We start from the raw sequence: 14,809 nt of genomic DNA, 5'->3' as shown, positions 1-14,809 counted from the left end.
GTGCCAGGCAAGAGGGTGGGGCCATGCCTCCCCCAGCAGCAAGCAGCTGCCAGCATAAGCCAGGCGTGTCCTGTCTCCGGGGTGTGTAACCTCATCCCCCAGCTGCCCTGACATTTGAGCTGGCTCTTCTCACAACTGCCACCTGGTCCAGAAGACTCCAGGCAGCGTGGAGCCTAAAGCCACCGTGCAGAGCAGGCTGCCCAGAGAAGGCTAAGGACCAGCGATGTCCCCACAGCCGGATCGAGTGCTTTCTCCACCCCACACACCGGGTGGACCCCAGGAAGGGCTGCAGGGGAACCCTTCTCCCTCCTGCAGGCCTCCCCCTTTGTCCTCCAGGCCAGCAGCTAGGAGCAGAGCAGAGGCCCGCCCTGAAGGAGCAGGCTGCCTGGGGCCTGGCTGGGGCCCAGCAGGGTGGGGGGAGGGAGAGGGCTGCTCTTCCTGGAGCAGGGAGGAGCGCATAACTTAGCTGGGCCCAAGGTTAAGGTCAGGCATCCCCAGCTCCCACTTACTTTACTGAGCACCTTCTCATTGCTGGACCCTGGACCCCCAGAAAGAGCCCCTGCCCCCCACCCCTTTTGGGTGTCTGCTCACCTTGTCACCTTCCTGATGCCACCCTACTTAAGTCTCCATGTACTCAGCCACCCACTAACAACGTTTCCTTATCTGTCCGTTATCCGTCTCCTCACCCTAATGTCAGCACCTCGAGGGGGGTGGTTCTACCTGGCTGGTCGCTGCTGTACCCCAGCCCCTAACGTGCCTGGCACATGGAAGATTTTCTAAAGCATGGCACCATCTGTCAGGCCTGCCCGCCCTCCAGTCCCACCCAGCCACTGGCTGCAGGACCAGGGTTCCTCCCAGCGGGAACACGGCCCCGTTGTGTGCAGGGGCAGATGTGCGGGTCGGGTCGCTCACAAGGAGGCTCAGTGCTCACACAGAGGGAGTCTGTGCACACCTCACAGGGCCTCGATGTTCCTCCCAGCAGCAGCAGCCAAGCCCCGTCCCAGAAGGGGACATCTGGCCCCAGGGACGCCCGGGCCTCCCGAGCTGGTCCTGTTGGACTTTCCCCTATGGGCACAGACATGGGGCATGCAGCCGGTCCTCCTTCACGCCGGACTCTGTGCTGAGCGATTATGACCCAGCTCAGCTTTGGGGCTGACAGTCTCAGTGGAGGCGGCCTTATCACTTGGTTCTGTCTACACAGCGTAGCACCCTCATGCCAGCCAAGGGGTGACTGTGGGAAAACTGAAGGGGGAGGGGGAACCCGGGACCACTGTGGGGGTCCTCTCGCACCTGCGTGCCTGAAGAACCCATCTTCCCTCGGCCCCCTGCAGCCCCTGCCAGAGCCCCTCAGCAGTGCTAACCAGCAGGGCAGTCCCTCCCGGTGGCTCAGGGGATCCCTGCCGCAGAGAACTGTCTTCCAGGGAGACACAGGCTGAGTGGGAGGGAAAACCCAGTGCTGGAGAGCAGGGCCCTGGGTGGAGGGAGGACAGGTGGCCACGTCTTGGGGATTTGTCAGCTTCTCTGAGCCGCAGGGGAGAAAGGGAGCAGCTCTGAGTGTGGGGAAGGGGGACAGGGAAGGCTCTCCCCACTCCTGAGCACAGGCAGGAGCAGGACAGATCTCCCCACTCCTGAGCACAGCCAGGGAAGCAGGACCACAGCAGTACTGGCGGGGCAGGGGGCTTTGGGGAGGGAGGGGGCGGGAGGGTCTGCAAGGACACAGAGGGTGGGCAGGGAGGGAGGGCTACCAGTTTCCTGGGCATTCACCCCCATGCTCCTGTGCTGGAAAAATCCAACAAGCCTACACCCAGGAGCCTCTGCAGGCTGCACCTCACTCTGCCCAGTGCCCAGTAGTGAGGGAGGGGCCCGACCCTCCAGAGCCAGAGGTGGGGATGAGGTTGGGGTGGCCACAGGCCAGAGATGGGGAGGCTCTAGCTTGCACCAGAGACACAGTCAGAATGGCCAGCTCCTCACAGCATGGAAAGGTGTATCTCACGCCACAGGTCTCGATCACCTAACAAGAAAATGACTTATCCAGCTCAGCCCTGTGCCAGGCACACTGCTGGGCACGTCACAGCTGTGACCTCCCTCGATCTAAGCAACCTTGGGAGCAGGCGGGCAAGGCTTCAGGAAGTTAACCACTTGCCCAAGGTCGCAATGATGAAATGTTGACCAAGTGCCTCTGCCCTGCCTGGTGCTGTTCCAAGCACTTTGCACATATTGACTAGCCCCACACATCCTCCCCCGTAGACTGTGATGAGGAAGCTGCAGCACAGGCCACCTGCCCCTGTGACTGTCCTCTCAGCCCCCACACAGGCCACCTGCCCCTGTGACTGTCCTCTCAGCCCCCACACAGGCCACCTGCCCCTGTGACTGTCCTCTCAGCTCCCACACGACCCACCCAGCGCCCAGTCTGCACCTCACTCCACCCAGTAGCCTCCTGGGCCAACTCTCTGGGGGGAGGGGCAGAGGGAGCAGACAGCCTTCTCTGTCCCACCACAGGAACCAGCTCCCCAGGACCTGGCCTGGGCTTCACCTCAGCTCCCTCCAGGGGTGGCTCTGTCTTGTGGCCAGGGCGGGGACATCCTGGGAGGCCTCACCTGCCCTGCTTCCAGGAACAATCTCGTCCTTGTTTGTCTAACAAAAACCCTGTGGAGACAATCCCAGGACCAGGCTGGACCGAGCCAGAATGGCATTCGTCCCTGGACAGGCCACATGCAGGGCCACACACCAGGGAGCATCTTAGCAGGCGCCGACTCAGAAGACAGGAGACTGGGAGGCAGCTGCAGCCACAGCTGTGATTCCCCAAGAGGCTGGGCCCTGAGGTGGACTCATGCGTGGACTCAGGCGTGGACATGGTCAGCAAAGCCAGAGGGCCACATAGGAGGCTTCGGTCAAGGGCTGCTCACAGCAACCCAGTCCCTGCCCCATCAGCTGTGGGGCTTCACGCAGGGCACAGGGGCTCCCAAGGAAGTTTGGGAAGAGCCACACAGTCAGGGGGCAGCGGGGAGGGGACAGTCCCTGAGGACAGAGCGTGAGCATTTCCCGGCTCCTCGGCTCATCGCGCAGCAACACTGTCTGGGAACCCCTTTCTCAGCAAGGGGCTGAGCCGAGTCACTGTCTCGGGGAGACATGACATCCTCTAGGCCAGTGGTCGGCAAGCTCATTGGTCAACAGAGCCAAATATCAACAGTACGACGACTGAAATTTCTTTTGAGAGCCGAATTTTTTAAACTTAAACTTCTTCTAACGCCACTTCTTCAAAATAGACTCGCCCAGGCCGTGGTATTTTGTGGACGAGCCACACTCAAGGGGCCAAAGAGCCGCATATGGCTCGTGAGCCGCAGTTTGCCGACCACGGCTCTAGTCCATCGCGATATTCACCACGGAGGAAACATGGGCTCGGGAGACCCCTTCCCCAGGGGCCCACGCCCAAGGACAAATCCAGGTCTTCTCACCCAGTTCCACCAGTGCCAGCCGCAGCTCCCCAGCCCTCAGATTGCATCCCCATCCCGACACAGTGTGGAGATTTCGCTTTAGAAATGTCCCCTTCCCAGATCACAACTTCCCCATGTGGGAAGCAGGAATAAGAAAATCCCCGTCTTCCTGGGTCCAGGAGAGGCAGTGCGCCCCTGGGTCCGGGAGAGGCCATGCGCCCCAGGGTCCGGGTGAAGCTGAATCCCGGGCCCGGGGGAGGCCGTGTGCACCTGGGTCCGGGAGAGGCCACGCGCCCCTGGGTCCGGGTGTAGCTGGATCCCGGGTCCGGGTGAGGCCGTGCGCCCCTGGATCCGGGTGAGGCTGGGTCCCAGGTCCGGGTGAAGCTGGATCCCGGGTCTGGGTGAGGCCGTGCGCCCCTGGATCCGGGTGAGGCTGGGTCCCGGGTCCAGGTAAGGCCGCGCCCCTGGGTCCGGGAGAGGCCACGCACCCCTGGGTCCGGGTGAGGCCACACGCCGCTGGGTCCAGGTGAGACTGGATCCCGGGTCCGGGTGAGGCCACGCGCCCCGGGGCCCGGGTGATGCTGGGTCCCAGGTCCGGGTGAGGCCGCGCGCCCCTGGGTCCGGGTGAGACCAAACCAGAGGGAGTCGGACCTGCATTACCACCATTTGTCCACCATCCAGAGCTGAAAAGTCAGTGCCGATATGTACACATAAGGAACTGGTGAACATTGAAATTGGGTCTCAAAAGAACTGTTGGTCCAGAAAGAAACTTACTACAGACTGATTCATTTGCCTGTCAGCATAACTATTATTGCTCGTCTCACATTCGGTTCTTATAAGTATATTTCTAGTAACACATGATCTCACTCATCTAGGGGAAATGATGAACAACATAGACTGATGAACAAGAACAGACCCAGAAACAAGGAGGCATCGATCGGACTGTCGGGCCTCAGAGGGAGGGTAGGGGAGGATGGGGGTAGTGGGGAGAGATCAACCAAAGGACTTGTGTGCATGCATACAAGCCTAACCAATGGTTGGGGACAACAGGGGGGTGGGGGCATCCGTGGGGAGGGTGGGGGATGGGAATGGGGGGATGAGGACAAATATGTGACACCTTAATCAATAAAGAAATTTAAAAATTTTTAAAAAAGAAAAGAAAAGAAAATCCCCGTCTTCTGGAAGATAAGCACACATGCAACTTGTCTAAAGCATCGTGCTGTGTTCCAGCCACGTTGCTTCCCTTCTGTCCCTCCAACAAGGCAAGCCAGGTCCCACCTCCAGGCCACACTGTGACTCCCCATCTCTCAGCTCTGGGCTGAAACACCCCTTCCTGGAGGGTCTGCCCCACCCCACCCCCAGGAGGAGCGTATCTCCTGCTGGCTGAATGAAAGAGTGAACACTAGCCCTAGCTGGTTTGGCTCAGTGGATAGAGCGTCAGCCTGCGAACTGAAGGGTCCCGGGTTCGATTCTGGTCAAGGGCACATGCCTGGGTTGTGGGCTTGGTCTCCCGTGGGGGGCATGCAGGAGGCAGCCAATCAATGATTCTCCCTCATCATTGATGTTTCTATCTCTCTCTCCCTCCCTTTCTCTCTGAAATCAATAAAAATATATTTAAAAAAATAGTGAACACTTGAATGGACAAAAGCTCTTTCAAATACAAGTGCTGGTTAAATTCAAGGTGGTGAGTATTTCTTTCTCCAGCTAATAACTTAACCACGAGGGTTAAATACTAAAGGCAACTATAAAACAGTTTCTATTTTAAAAACCAACCCTGCGATGAATCAGACCTAAGTCTCCTTGTACTGTTATCATGACCCTTCACAGGGGCTCTCGGCAGGGACAAAACCGTCCTTCAAAGAGCCGGGCCGGGGACTGGCAGAGAGGCGGGTTATTCTGCTTTAGCGTTTCCAGGGCTGTTGGAAGGACAGAAGGATCTCATTCAGAGGCTTTGCCACCTCAAAGGCCATTGATGAAAGCAAACACAGGATTTCTGTAGCGAGGAGGTAGCTCAGATGTGGTCATATGCAAAGTAGCCGGGCACACTGGGATGCGTCTGCAGCGAGGAAGGCAGGGGAGCGCCAGTCCTAAGGCTTCAAGCGCCACTTCTCTTCATTCATATCCCAGCCTCTCCATTACGAAACCCGAGGGCTGAGCTGAGGCCACCTGCCCTCTGGGAGGAGGGGCATGAGTCAGGAAGGATGGTGCCACTCACGGGACAGCCCAGCCCACTGCCACCTCTGCCCCAGCTCTGCTGGTAACACAGGAGGAGGTGGAGATGCACCCCAAGTTCCACTTCCGGAATGGACAGGGAGTCACCCCAGGCGGTTTCGTTCCCTGGGCTCTGGTGACATCACTCTAAGACCTGTCTGTCCCACAAGCCAGGGGCCTGAGTCACTCCCTGGCAGGCGGACCTCCTGCAGTTTGAGGCTGTTTATTTCAGCAGGAGAAGCAGCAGCCCCGCCTCAGCCAAACTTCTCTCCACGCTCGGCCTTTCTCCGCAGTGGGAGCTGTGGCCTTTCAGGCCTCACTAAGCGGCGGCTTCGAAGAAGGGAGACTCGCATGGAATCCACACGCACCGAGTGTGTCCTCCAAGCCACGTGCTCAGGGTGCTGAGACATAGGAGGAGCCAACACCTCCCTGCCTGAGAATCTTGGGGTTCAGGGGGTAGTGCTTAGGGGGCCCAACCTTGCAAAGTGATGCAATCGTGCCCAACCTTCCATGTGCCCACGTCCTCGGTTCTGCTGCAGTGTGCGGGGGACCGGGTCACGGTGTGAGGCCGCACAGACAAGGTGATATCTGAGTCCCGCCTGGGATCAAGTGGACAAGGGAGAGCCTGGCCCACAGCGTGGCATGGCGGCGTCTCAGGTGAGCCGGCCGGGTTTCCCTGTCCCCCAGCCAAGCAGGCCTAGACTCGACTCCAGTTTCCACGCAAGCTGCTGGAATCGAGTGCCCAGTCTCATTTCATTCACAAACAGCCCTGTCTGCCCAGGTCGCGCTGGCCTGGGCAAGGTCAGAAGGGCAGCGTTTCTGCCAAGGGAGTCACAAGCCGGCTGTCCCAACTCCCTGGGGCTTCCCTGGAGTGCCTCCCAGAGGACCAGGCCCCTGGAAGCGGGCCTGCTGTCCTGGGGAAGGGGGCCGGGAGCACCTGAGACTCGCTCTTCTGGAGATGCGCCTCCCTCCTCACCAGCCCCAGCTCCACTCCTGCCCTGACAAACCACGGCACAGGGACAGAGCCCAACAGGACATTCTTTCTACTTCTTTCTGTCTGACCTGCCCTTCGGGGCTCTATGGAGCAGCTAACGCTGACACAGCATCTACTCTGCACCAGCACCAGGCAATCCGTCACCTCTCATGACCATGACCTGGGTACAACCATTGCGTCCACTTTGCAGAAGAGCCGACTGCGGCACAGCCTTGCTCTTCACTACTCTGCCACAGCACACCTGTCCTTCTCTCACCTCCATCATTACATGAAAACTCTTGGAGGGGACAAGGATGATCTTTCTCGCCCTGGCCGGTGTGGCTCAGCTGGTTGAGTGTGGTCCCGGGCACCAAAAGGTCATGGGTTTGATTCCTGATCAGGGCACATGCCTGGTTGCAGGCTCAATCCCCAGTAGGGGTGTGCAGGAGGCAGCCGATGGTATGTTTCTCTCTCACATTGATGTTTCTCTCCTTCTCCCTTCCTCTCTCTAAAGTCATTTTAAAAAATTATCTTTTTCTTCCTGTAGCACACTCCAAGGCACCAGAAACAAGCCCAAAGACACAGCATGAGGTCCTCATGAACATGTCATGGGACAAATGAGCATCAAAGATGGGAAGGGTGAGGGAAGGGCTGGCAGCTGCATCCCCACCCCCATCTGGACCAAGAAGTCAACTGATGGGAGCGGGGAGGCTCAGGGGATTTCTGGCAGCCCAGAGTCAGGAAGTCAGCTGCCTGCCTGAGCATCACCAAGAGAGCAGAACCAGGTAGGAGGGCACAGCTCACCACCCATGGCCCACCCCAATGGCAGACCTCAGCAGGCAGGTGAGTGCGGCTGGAGTGGCTCGTGGCGGCTTTGGGGACAGTGTCCTAGGGTAGCTGTGCGCCTGGTTCTCTCTGTCCTCTTCAGAAAGGAACCTTGGCTGGCCTCTGTCCTTTAGCCACTCAACCAGTCTGTTCCAGGTGCCAGGCACCCTGCCAGCACGTGGGGACACGGCAGGGAGAAGACAGGCCTGCCCCGCCCCCATGACAATGGTGGGACGGAGCTGGGTGTCTTGCCTGTCCACCACATGGTTTAGATTTCTTCTCAAACTTGGGAGCTTTTTTGGTAAACATTTAAATGAGGCCCAAAAAGGGGTTAGCGACTTAGAGTGTTATAATACCACAGTGTTTGTAAGGAACAATGAAGACGCAAGGGTGGACACATGTGAGTCTACCTGCCTATCACAGGAGACTCCATGGAGGGGGCGCTGGGCACGCGTGGGAGAAGTCAGAGGGACCAGCAGGCGCAAAGCGAGAGTACTGCGTGTTTGGGAACAGCTTTTCCAAAGAGAAACTCAAGTTCCCAAATACTTGTCCTGTGGTCTGCCTCTAATAATGAGATTCTAAAGAATTCCTGGCAGGAAAACATTAAAAACAAAACAAAACAAAGAAACAATGCCCTGGGCTCCAACCCACACCAAACGACTCCGTATCTCAGGTACCCAGGCTCTGACATTTTTAAAAGCCTCCCCCCCACCCCCACCCCAGGTGATTCTCCCCCCGTGCTGTCTACACCGGCCACGTGTGGCCACTGAGCACCTGAGTGTGAGCCCAAATCCAGACATGCTCTGACTGTCAAACACACGGATTTTGAGGACTTAGTAGGAGGAAAGGAATGTAAACTATCCCACTCATAATTTTTATAGCAGTTACATGTTGTAATGGTTAATTTGAAGACACCAGGCTCAAGAACAGATAGGATGAAAAGGAGTTTCTGTTGACTTCTTCATGGGGCTACTAGGAAATGGGAAGTGGTACACGAGGTTTGTACTCGGTTTCCATTGGACAGGGCTGTTCTAACAGGAGCCGCAGTAAGTGTTCATCTTTACAAGACTGCGGCTCCCAGAGGCTGCAGAGGGGATGTGTCGCCGAGCTGGATGGCCGGCCCTCTGTCCGATCCCTTCCCCACCATTAACACCTGGGCTGCTCACCGCTCCACACGGGGCTTGGCACACGCAGGTGAGGCCCCTCTCTTGTGCTGACCTCACGGGAAGCTTTAGGGATCTATTTCCACATTCTGCAGGGGAAACCGGCCCAGAGAAGCAAAGGGACTCAGCTAAGGAAAAAGCAAGACTGGAATTTAGCATTTCCAAGACTGAGTCCTCATCCATAACAGGCCTCAAAGGCAGGTCTGCCTGGTCAGAAATGGCTCGGAAACTGAGGCTTGGTGGGGGCGGGAAGGAAGGGAGAAAGACGACTAACTGGCAGTTTGCAGAGCACTGTCCTACCTGGCTTGCATTCCCTATGTATTAGTAACCTATTACTGCTATAATAACACGCCACAAACTCGGTGGCTTATACCTATCATCTCACAGTTGAGGTCAAAAGTCCAAAATGGGTCTCATGGAGCTCAAGTCTCGTCCCAGCAGGGCAGCCTTTCTTCCTCGAGGTTCTGCAGGAGCACCCATTCCCACCTGTCCCAGCTTCCAGAGGACACCGCCTTCCCTGGAGCGGCCCCAGCCCCCACCTCCAAGGCGCCAGCATCGAATGGCTCTTCCAAATTTAAAGGCCATGTGACTGCATTGGGCCCACCTGGCTGACCCAGGCTAGTCGCTCCACTTTGAGGTCAGCTGATGAGCATTTTCTTAGCAAATAGACTAAAACGTCTTCACAGGTTCCAGGAATCAGGAGGCATGCACATCGTGAGGGGCTGATCTCTATACCTTACAACAGCCCCAGGAGGTGGATGGAATTATCTCCATCTTTAGAGACAACGAAAGAGATTCAGGAGTTAAGCAACTGGCACAGGGACACCGACCAGCCCTCAGGTGTACCTGCCTAAGGAGCCCTCCATGCTACCACACCATCTTTGCAACGGTCCAGGCCATTTTCCGGTTCAGAAGGCAGGTGCCCTCTATTGTGTGGTGTTCCGTATTCAGACTACAACAAGCCAACACGATTTTCTGACATCCATTTTGGAAAAGGGTTTTATCACCAAAGAAAATGAAGTCGTGGGGAAGAAGAGACCAGCTTTCTGGACACTCCCCCTAGGATTACAAACACACACACACTCACACCACACAACCACAGGTACCAGGCACCTTCCCTGAACACTCCTGACTGGGGTGGGGAGGGACCTTTGTAAAACAGGGGGTGTGGCCTGTCGAGAAAGCTACCCTGTACTCATGTTTCCTATCCTCACCCAGGAGCCCACCAGGAAAGCAGAAGCTGGGGGGTCAGAAGGATGTAAATTCTTAGGAAGCCGAAGTGCTCCTCTGCAGCACAGGGCCCTGTGGTCACCACCAAGACACAGGCAGCGTGTTCCACAGGGAAGGCGGGTCCGTGGACTGGACTTGCTATTCTGTGTCCAGAGGAGACGCGTGAGCAGCAACCTCAGCTCTCCGGGTCCTTCCCACCAATGGGGTCTGGCTGGCAGCTCACTAGATATTTCTGGGAACAATCTAATTAAATATTAACCATGCACAAAACCTTACTCCGACATCCCCAGTAAGTCACCGTGAAGACAAGCACAGCCAGACACTGGACCCAAACTCTATCTTTCCAGGAAAAAAAGGAGCGAGCCCTGGAACAGGCAAATGCTATTTTCACCCATTAGAAAGTTCTTCATTATAAGGAACGCTCTCAGCCCGAGGAAAAAACCCAACAAGCAAACACAAACAAAACACCTTAGTTTTTCCAAACCTAAAATGTGTGGATCTATATCAGAGATCCCTTCTCTTTGACATTCAAGAAGGTTGCTCTTAATTTATAACTCAAGAGTTAGACCAATAACTTAGCCCTTTAAATTCCATCTTCTCTATGTAGCAACCAGAATTCTTTATTCCTCCTCAAAAGCAAGAGAGGGGGGAAAAAAAAAATCAGTGAACGAATAAAGCTTCGGACAACATCCAGATTCTCTCTGCCCATTAAATTTCTCCCCATCCTTTTGCAAGTTCCGGCAAATCGATTATGCATTAGTGACTTTAAATGCCACATTTGTTTTTATGATGGGCTATCCGGGTTGAAGGAAAAAAAAAAAACATACCGTAGGCCAGAGGATGATGATCACAAGGATAAATTAATTTGTGGCCAGGTTACTCCTAGCGCTCGGCTTTCCATAAAGCCTCGGTATCCCAAGGTTTTATCACTTTCGTTGTTCATCACAAGCACCAAGGTAGAAGGTGTCCCTGGGGTTTTTCTTATTTCAAAAGACAGCTGCTGTAGACAGAATGTGCTCACTTGTTTTGAAAGCAACCGCAAAAGTCAGGGCTCTCTGCAGGGAGAGGTGGGGAGGAACCTGCTCGTGGCAGCCACACAAGTCACCACCATCCAGCTTCAGGCAGGGGAGGGAGGGAGGGAGGGAGGCTCTTTCGGCCTCCTTTATTTCGAAACTAAGATTATTATTTTTAAATTTTTTTTGTGTGTGTGGCTATTTCAGCCTTGCTTGACTTCTTTTGGCAAATAAAGAAGTACGCTCTCCCCTCCCCCCCCCAGGCCTGAGCACACCTCGGTGCTTGTCAAACGAAAAGGAACAGAAAAACCAGAAGCACAGCAACGCCGGCCTCGCGCGTTCTCCGCAGGAACTCGCGTCCAAATACACGCCCGCGCCATTGTTTCACGGTTAAAATAACCTCCCGGGGACGGCGATGCGGGCGCGTGGGAAGCGCAGGAAGGGGGCCGAGGAAGTTTCCGTCTGCCGGGCGCCCGCGTTTAATGAGGGGTGTGCACCTCCTGCCGTGTGGGCCGGCGCTCGGGCAAACAAGTCCGGCGGCATCCGTGAAACTTTTCGCCCGGCAGGTAACGAGACGACAGCTCGGGAGAGGAGGAAACCGGGAGCTTCCTCCAAGGAAACGCGCTGCTTCCCCGAGGTGGGGGCGGCGTTTTCACCAGCGAGGAGGACGGGGACCCGAGCCGGCCCGCGGGAGCCGGGGAGGGGCACGGCCGGCGCACGGACACCCAGCCGGGCCGCGCCGGCACGCCCCTGGGCCCCGCGCTCACCTGGACCCCCCGCGGGCCCACCGCCGCATCCCGGCTTCCGGCCACCGCGGTCCCCGGTCGCACCTCAGGCCCCGGCGCCAGCGCGCGCTTCCGGTTCACCTGCGCGCGGGGCGGCTTCGACCGCGGAGGCCGGGGGGGTGAGAGGTTGAGCGGGTGAGGGGGTGAAGGGGTGAAGGGGTGAGGGAGCGGGGAGCGGCCGGTGTCTGGGCCCGAAGGGACGCGAGTGAGGGGACCGGGGAGAGGGCGCCGCCCGCCAGCCCCCCGCCCCCCGCGGCCCGCCGCTCGCCTGGGTCTTGTCGAACTGCTCCCGCTCGGCCTCCAGACTGTGGCCCGGCCTGCGGTTCAGCACCCGCGCCGGCACGTTCTTGATACTGTTCATCCTGCCGCCGCCGCCTGCGCTCCCGGCCCGGCTCCGCGTGAATGAGTGCGCCCGGCCGGCCGCCCGAGCCCAGGCACCGCGGAGCCGCCGCGCCCCGCCCGCCGCTGCCCGGCTCCCGGCCCCGCCCCTCGCGCCGCAGCTCCGGCTCCCGGCCCCGCCCCCTCCACCGCCGCGCCACGCCCTCCTCGCGCCACGCCCCCTAGCCCAGCGGGTCTAGGCCGAGGCCCGCAGCCCCCTCCGGCTCACTCCACCTGCTCCTCCGGGCGGGCGCGCTCCTCCTTCCTCCCGATCGGGGCTCAGGCCATTTCCCTTCCCACACACACCCCACCATCCCGGGATCACTCAGGCTTGTCTACACCAGCCCCGGATCTGGTTCTTTTTTTTTTTTTCGTTTCAGTCTCATTAATTTGTGTCACAATGAATACAATTCAGCAGCCCACTCTTTGTGCATCTCTAACTGCAGCTGTTACCCACGCGGGGCTGTGCGGTGAGACTGAGGACACCTGCCTGGGGGCAGGAACTGGGAGGGGACTGGAGAGGCAGGGCAAGGGCAACTTGTAGACAGATTTGAACAAAACACAGTGATGGACCATCGAAGTGCACCAAAGAGATGCCCCTGGAGGTGGTGCGGGACTTTTAAAAACACTGGCCCAGCCCCAGTGGCTCAGTTGGTTGAGCATCTCATTCTGTGCACCAAAACGTTTGCAGGTTCCATTCCTGGTCAGGGCACATACCTGGGTTTCGGGTTCGATCCCTGGTAGGGGCACATCTGGAAGGCAACCAATCTCTCTCTCTCTCTCTCTCTCTCTCTCTCTCTCCCCCCTTTCTCTAAGCATATACTCAGGTGAGGATTACAAAATAAAAATCAAAAAGTCATTGTATTGCCGAAACCGGTTTGGCTCAGTGGATAGAGCATCGGTCTGCGGACTGAAGGGTCCCAGGTTCTATTCCGGTCAAGGGCATGTACATTGGTTGCGGGCACATCCCCGGTGTGGGGTGTGCAGGAGGCAGCTGGTCGATGTTTCTCTCTCATCGATGTTTCTAGCTCTCTATCCCTCTCCCTTCCTCTCTGTGGAAAATCAATAAAATATATATTTTTTAAAAAGTCATTGTATTGATTTTGTTTTTTAAATTATCAATCACAAGACTTGAAAAAACAAACAGCTATCCCAAGTATGTGTTCTCAGTGGTTATTGTTTGTTACCTCCAACTTTCCTATCAGAATATAGGTGTGAAATTACCCAATACAGCTACCAAGGACTCCCCTTGAAGAGGGAAAGTGATCCCTTCATAACCTTGACCGCTGTCTCCTCCACACTTTCTGGAAGCTACGTGGTGGCTGATGCCTCACTGCCCAGCCCTGGAGCAGACACGGAGTTCCTGAAAATGGTATTTGACAGGGCTCTTCTCTCACTCCACTAGAGAGAAACTAACCATGCTTCACCTAATTCCAATCCCTGAAAGGCTTCTCTACCAGAATAACAACAAAAATGACAATAGCTAATAGTTACTGAGTGCTTATTATTTGCTACGCCACTGGGCTAAACCCTTTACATGTATTATCTCGTTTTTAATCCTTGGCGCCCCAGTCAATAGCTGTGATGAAATAAAGACACCCCCCCCCCCCCACTACAGAGGCTGCTGGCTCCACACCAAATGTTTCTCAGACTCCTGCTCCACATCCAACAAATCAGTTCTCCAGTGAACTTCACACTTAACACAGCATCTGCTTTTAATCATTTTTTAAAAATACATTTTTATTGATTTCAGAGAGGAAGGGAGAGGGATAGAAACATCAATGATGAGAGAAAATCATTGATCAGCAGCCTCCTACATGCCAGCCCCCCTCACCCCACCCCACTGGGGATAGAGCCCACAGTCCAGGCATGTGCCCCAAATGGGAAATGAAATGTGACCTCCTAGTTCATACATCCATGCTCAACCACTGGGCCACACCGGCCAGGCAGCATCTGCTTTAAATCAAGCGACAACCCCGCTGGGTCTAGACCATCTGCCATAGTGACTTAACATTAGCAACCAACGACCAGACTATGACTAAGCAGGGTCAGTGACTTTGTGGGCTAACAGCCTGTTTTTGTAAATAAACCTTTATTTATTAATGGGCTAGGCTCTGTGCTGAACACTTGTCGGGATCGCAGAGTACTTGGCTTCAGCATCTCTAATGAATTCTAAATTATCTGCTTGTAGGTAAGATGTTGAGCTAGTACAGGGCAAGGACCATTATCTTCCTGTTTTATACCCTCAGTGCCTAGCAGGGTGCCCAGCACATAGCAACGTTCGAAAGTGTGTGTGCAATGAAGGGTTGAAAGTGCGTAAATAACCCCCCGTAACTTGCTACACGTCTGCATTTGGCTTGGTTTTACGGAAGAGCGTTCCTGGGAGCACAAGGACACAGCTTCCTCACTCACAGTGTCAGGGTTCATCTGTGGGAACATCTTCAGGGAGTGCTGGCTCTGTAGCTGATGGGCCGAGAGTCTCCTTATCACCAGAATCAGGGCACCAAGCTTTGGTGTGTCTCCAGGGCTGCTTAAGGCTTCACCCAGGATATTACAAAGGCAAAGCATTTGTGATATGAATTAGACCTTGTTTCCAGAAAAATCCCGGGAGGCAAACAGTAGAGGTGACGTCATTGCTTATTAAAATGACGGTGCTGCAACCCCCACACTGCCTCATTGACACGTGACGCCCCGCCTCTCTGCTCAGCTTCATCTTGCTCCATCCTGGTCCACCGGGTCCGAAAGTATGTCAGTCACACTCCTTCCACCTCAGGGCCTTTGCACATACTGTCTGGAA

The 14,809-nt window shown here is 56.1% G+C and overlaps 1 protein-coding gene across 1 annotated transcript in view; it reads right to left on the bottom strand.

Moving 5' to 3' along the window:
* The window catches only part of HIP1R (huntingtin interacting protein 1 related), a 30,181-nt gene extending 18,098 nt beyond the window's left edge, over window positions 1–12,083 (bottom strand). The window contains exon 1 of the mRNA XM_054712503.1: window positions 11,903–12,083. Within this exon, the coding sequence (XP_054568478.1) occupies window positions 11,903–11,995 (93 nt within the window). The 5' untranslated portion in view covers window positions 11,996–12,083. The remainder of the gene's footprint in view (window positions 1–11,902) is intronic.
* Window positions 12,084–14,809: the final 2,726 nt, after the last annotated feature.

The sequence above is a fragment of the Eptesicus fuscus genome, chromosome 23, assembly GCF_027574615.1.
Source record: "Eptesicus fuscus isolate TK198812 chromosome 23, DD_ASM_mEF_20220401, whole genome shotgun sequence".
Classification (NCBI taxonomy): domain Eukaryota; kingdom Metazoa; phylum Chordata; class Mammalia; order Chiroptera; family Vespertilionidae; genus Eptesicus; species Eptesicus fuscus.
This window is presented reverse-complemented; position numbering and strand designations above follow the sequence as displayed.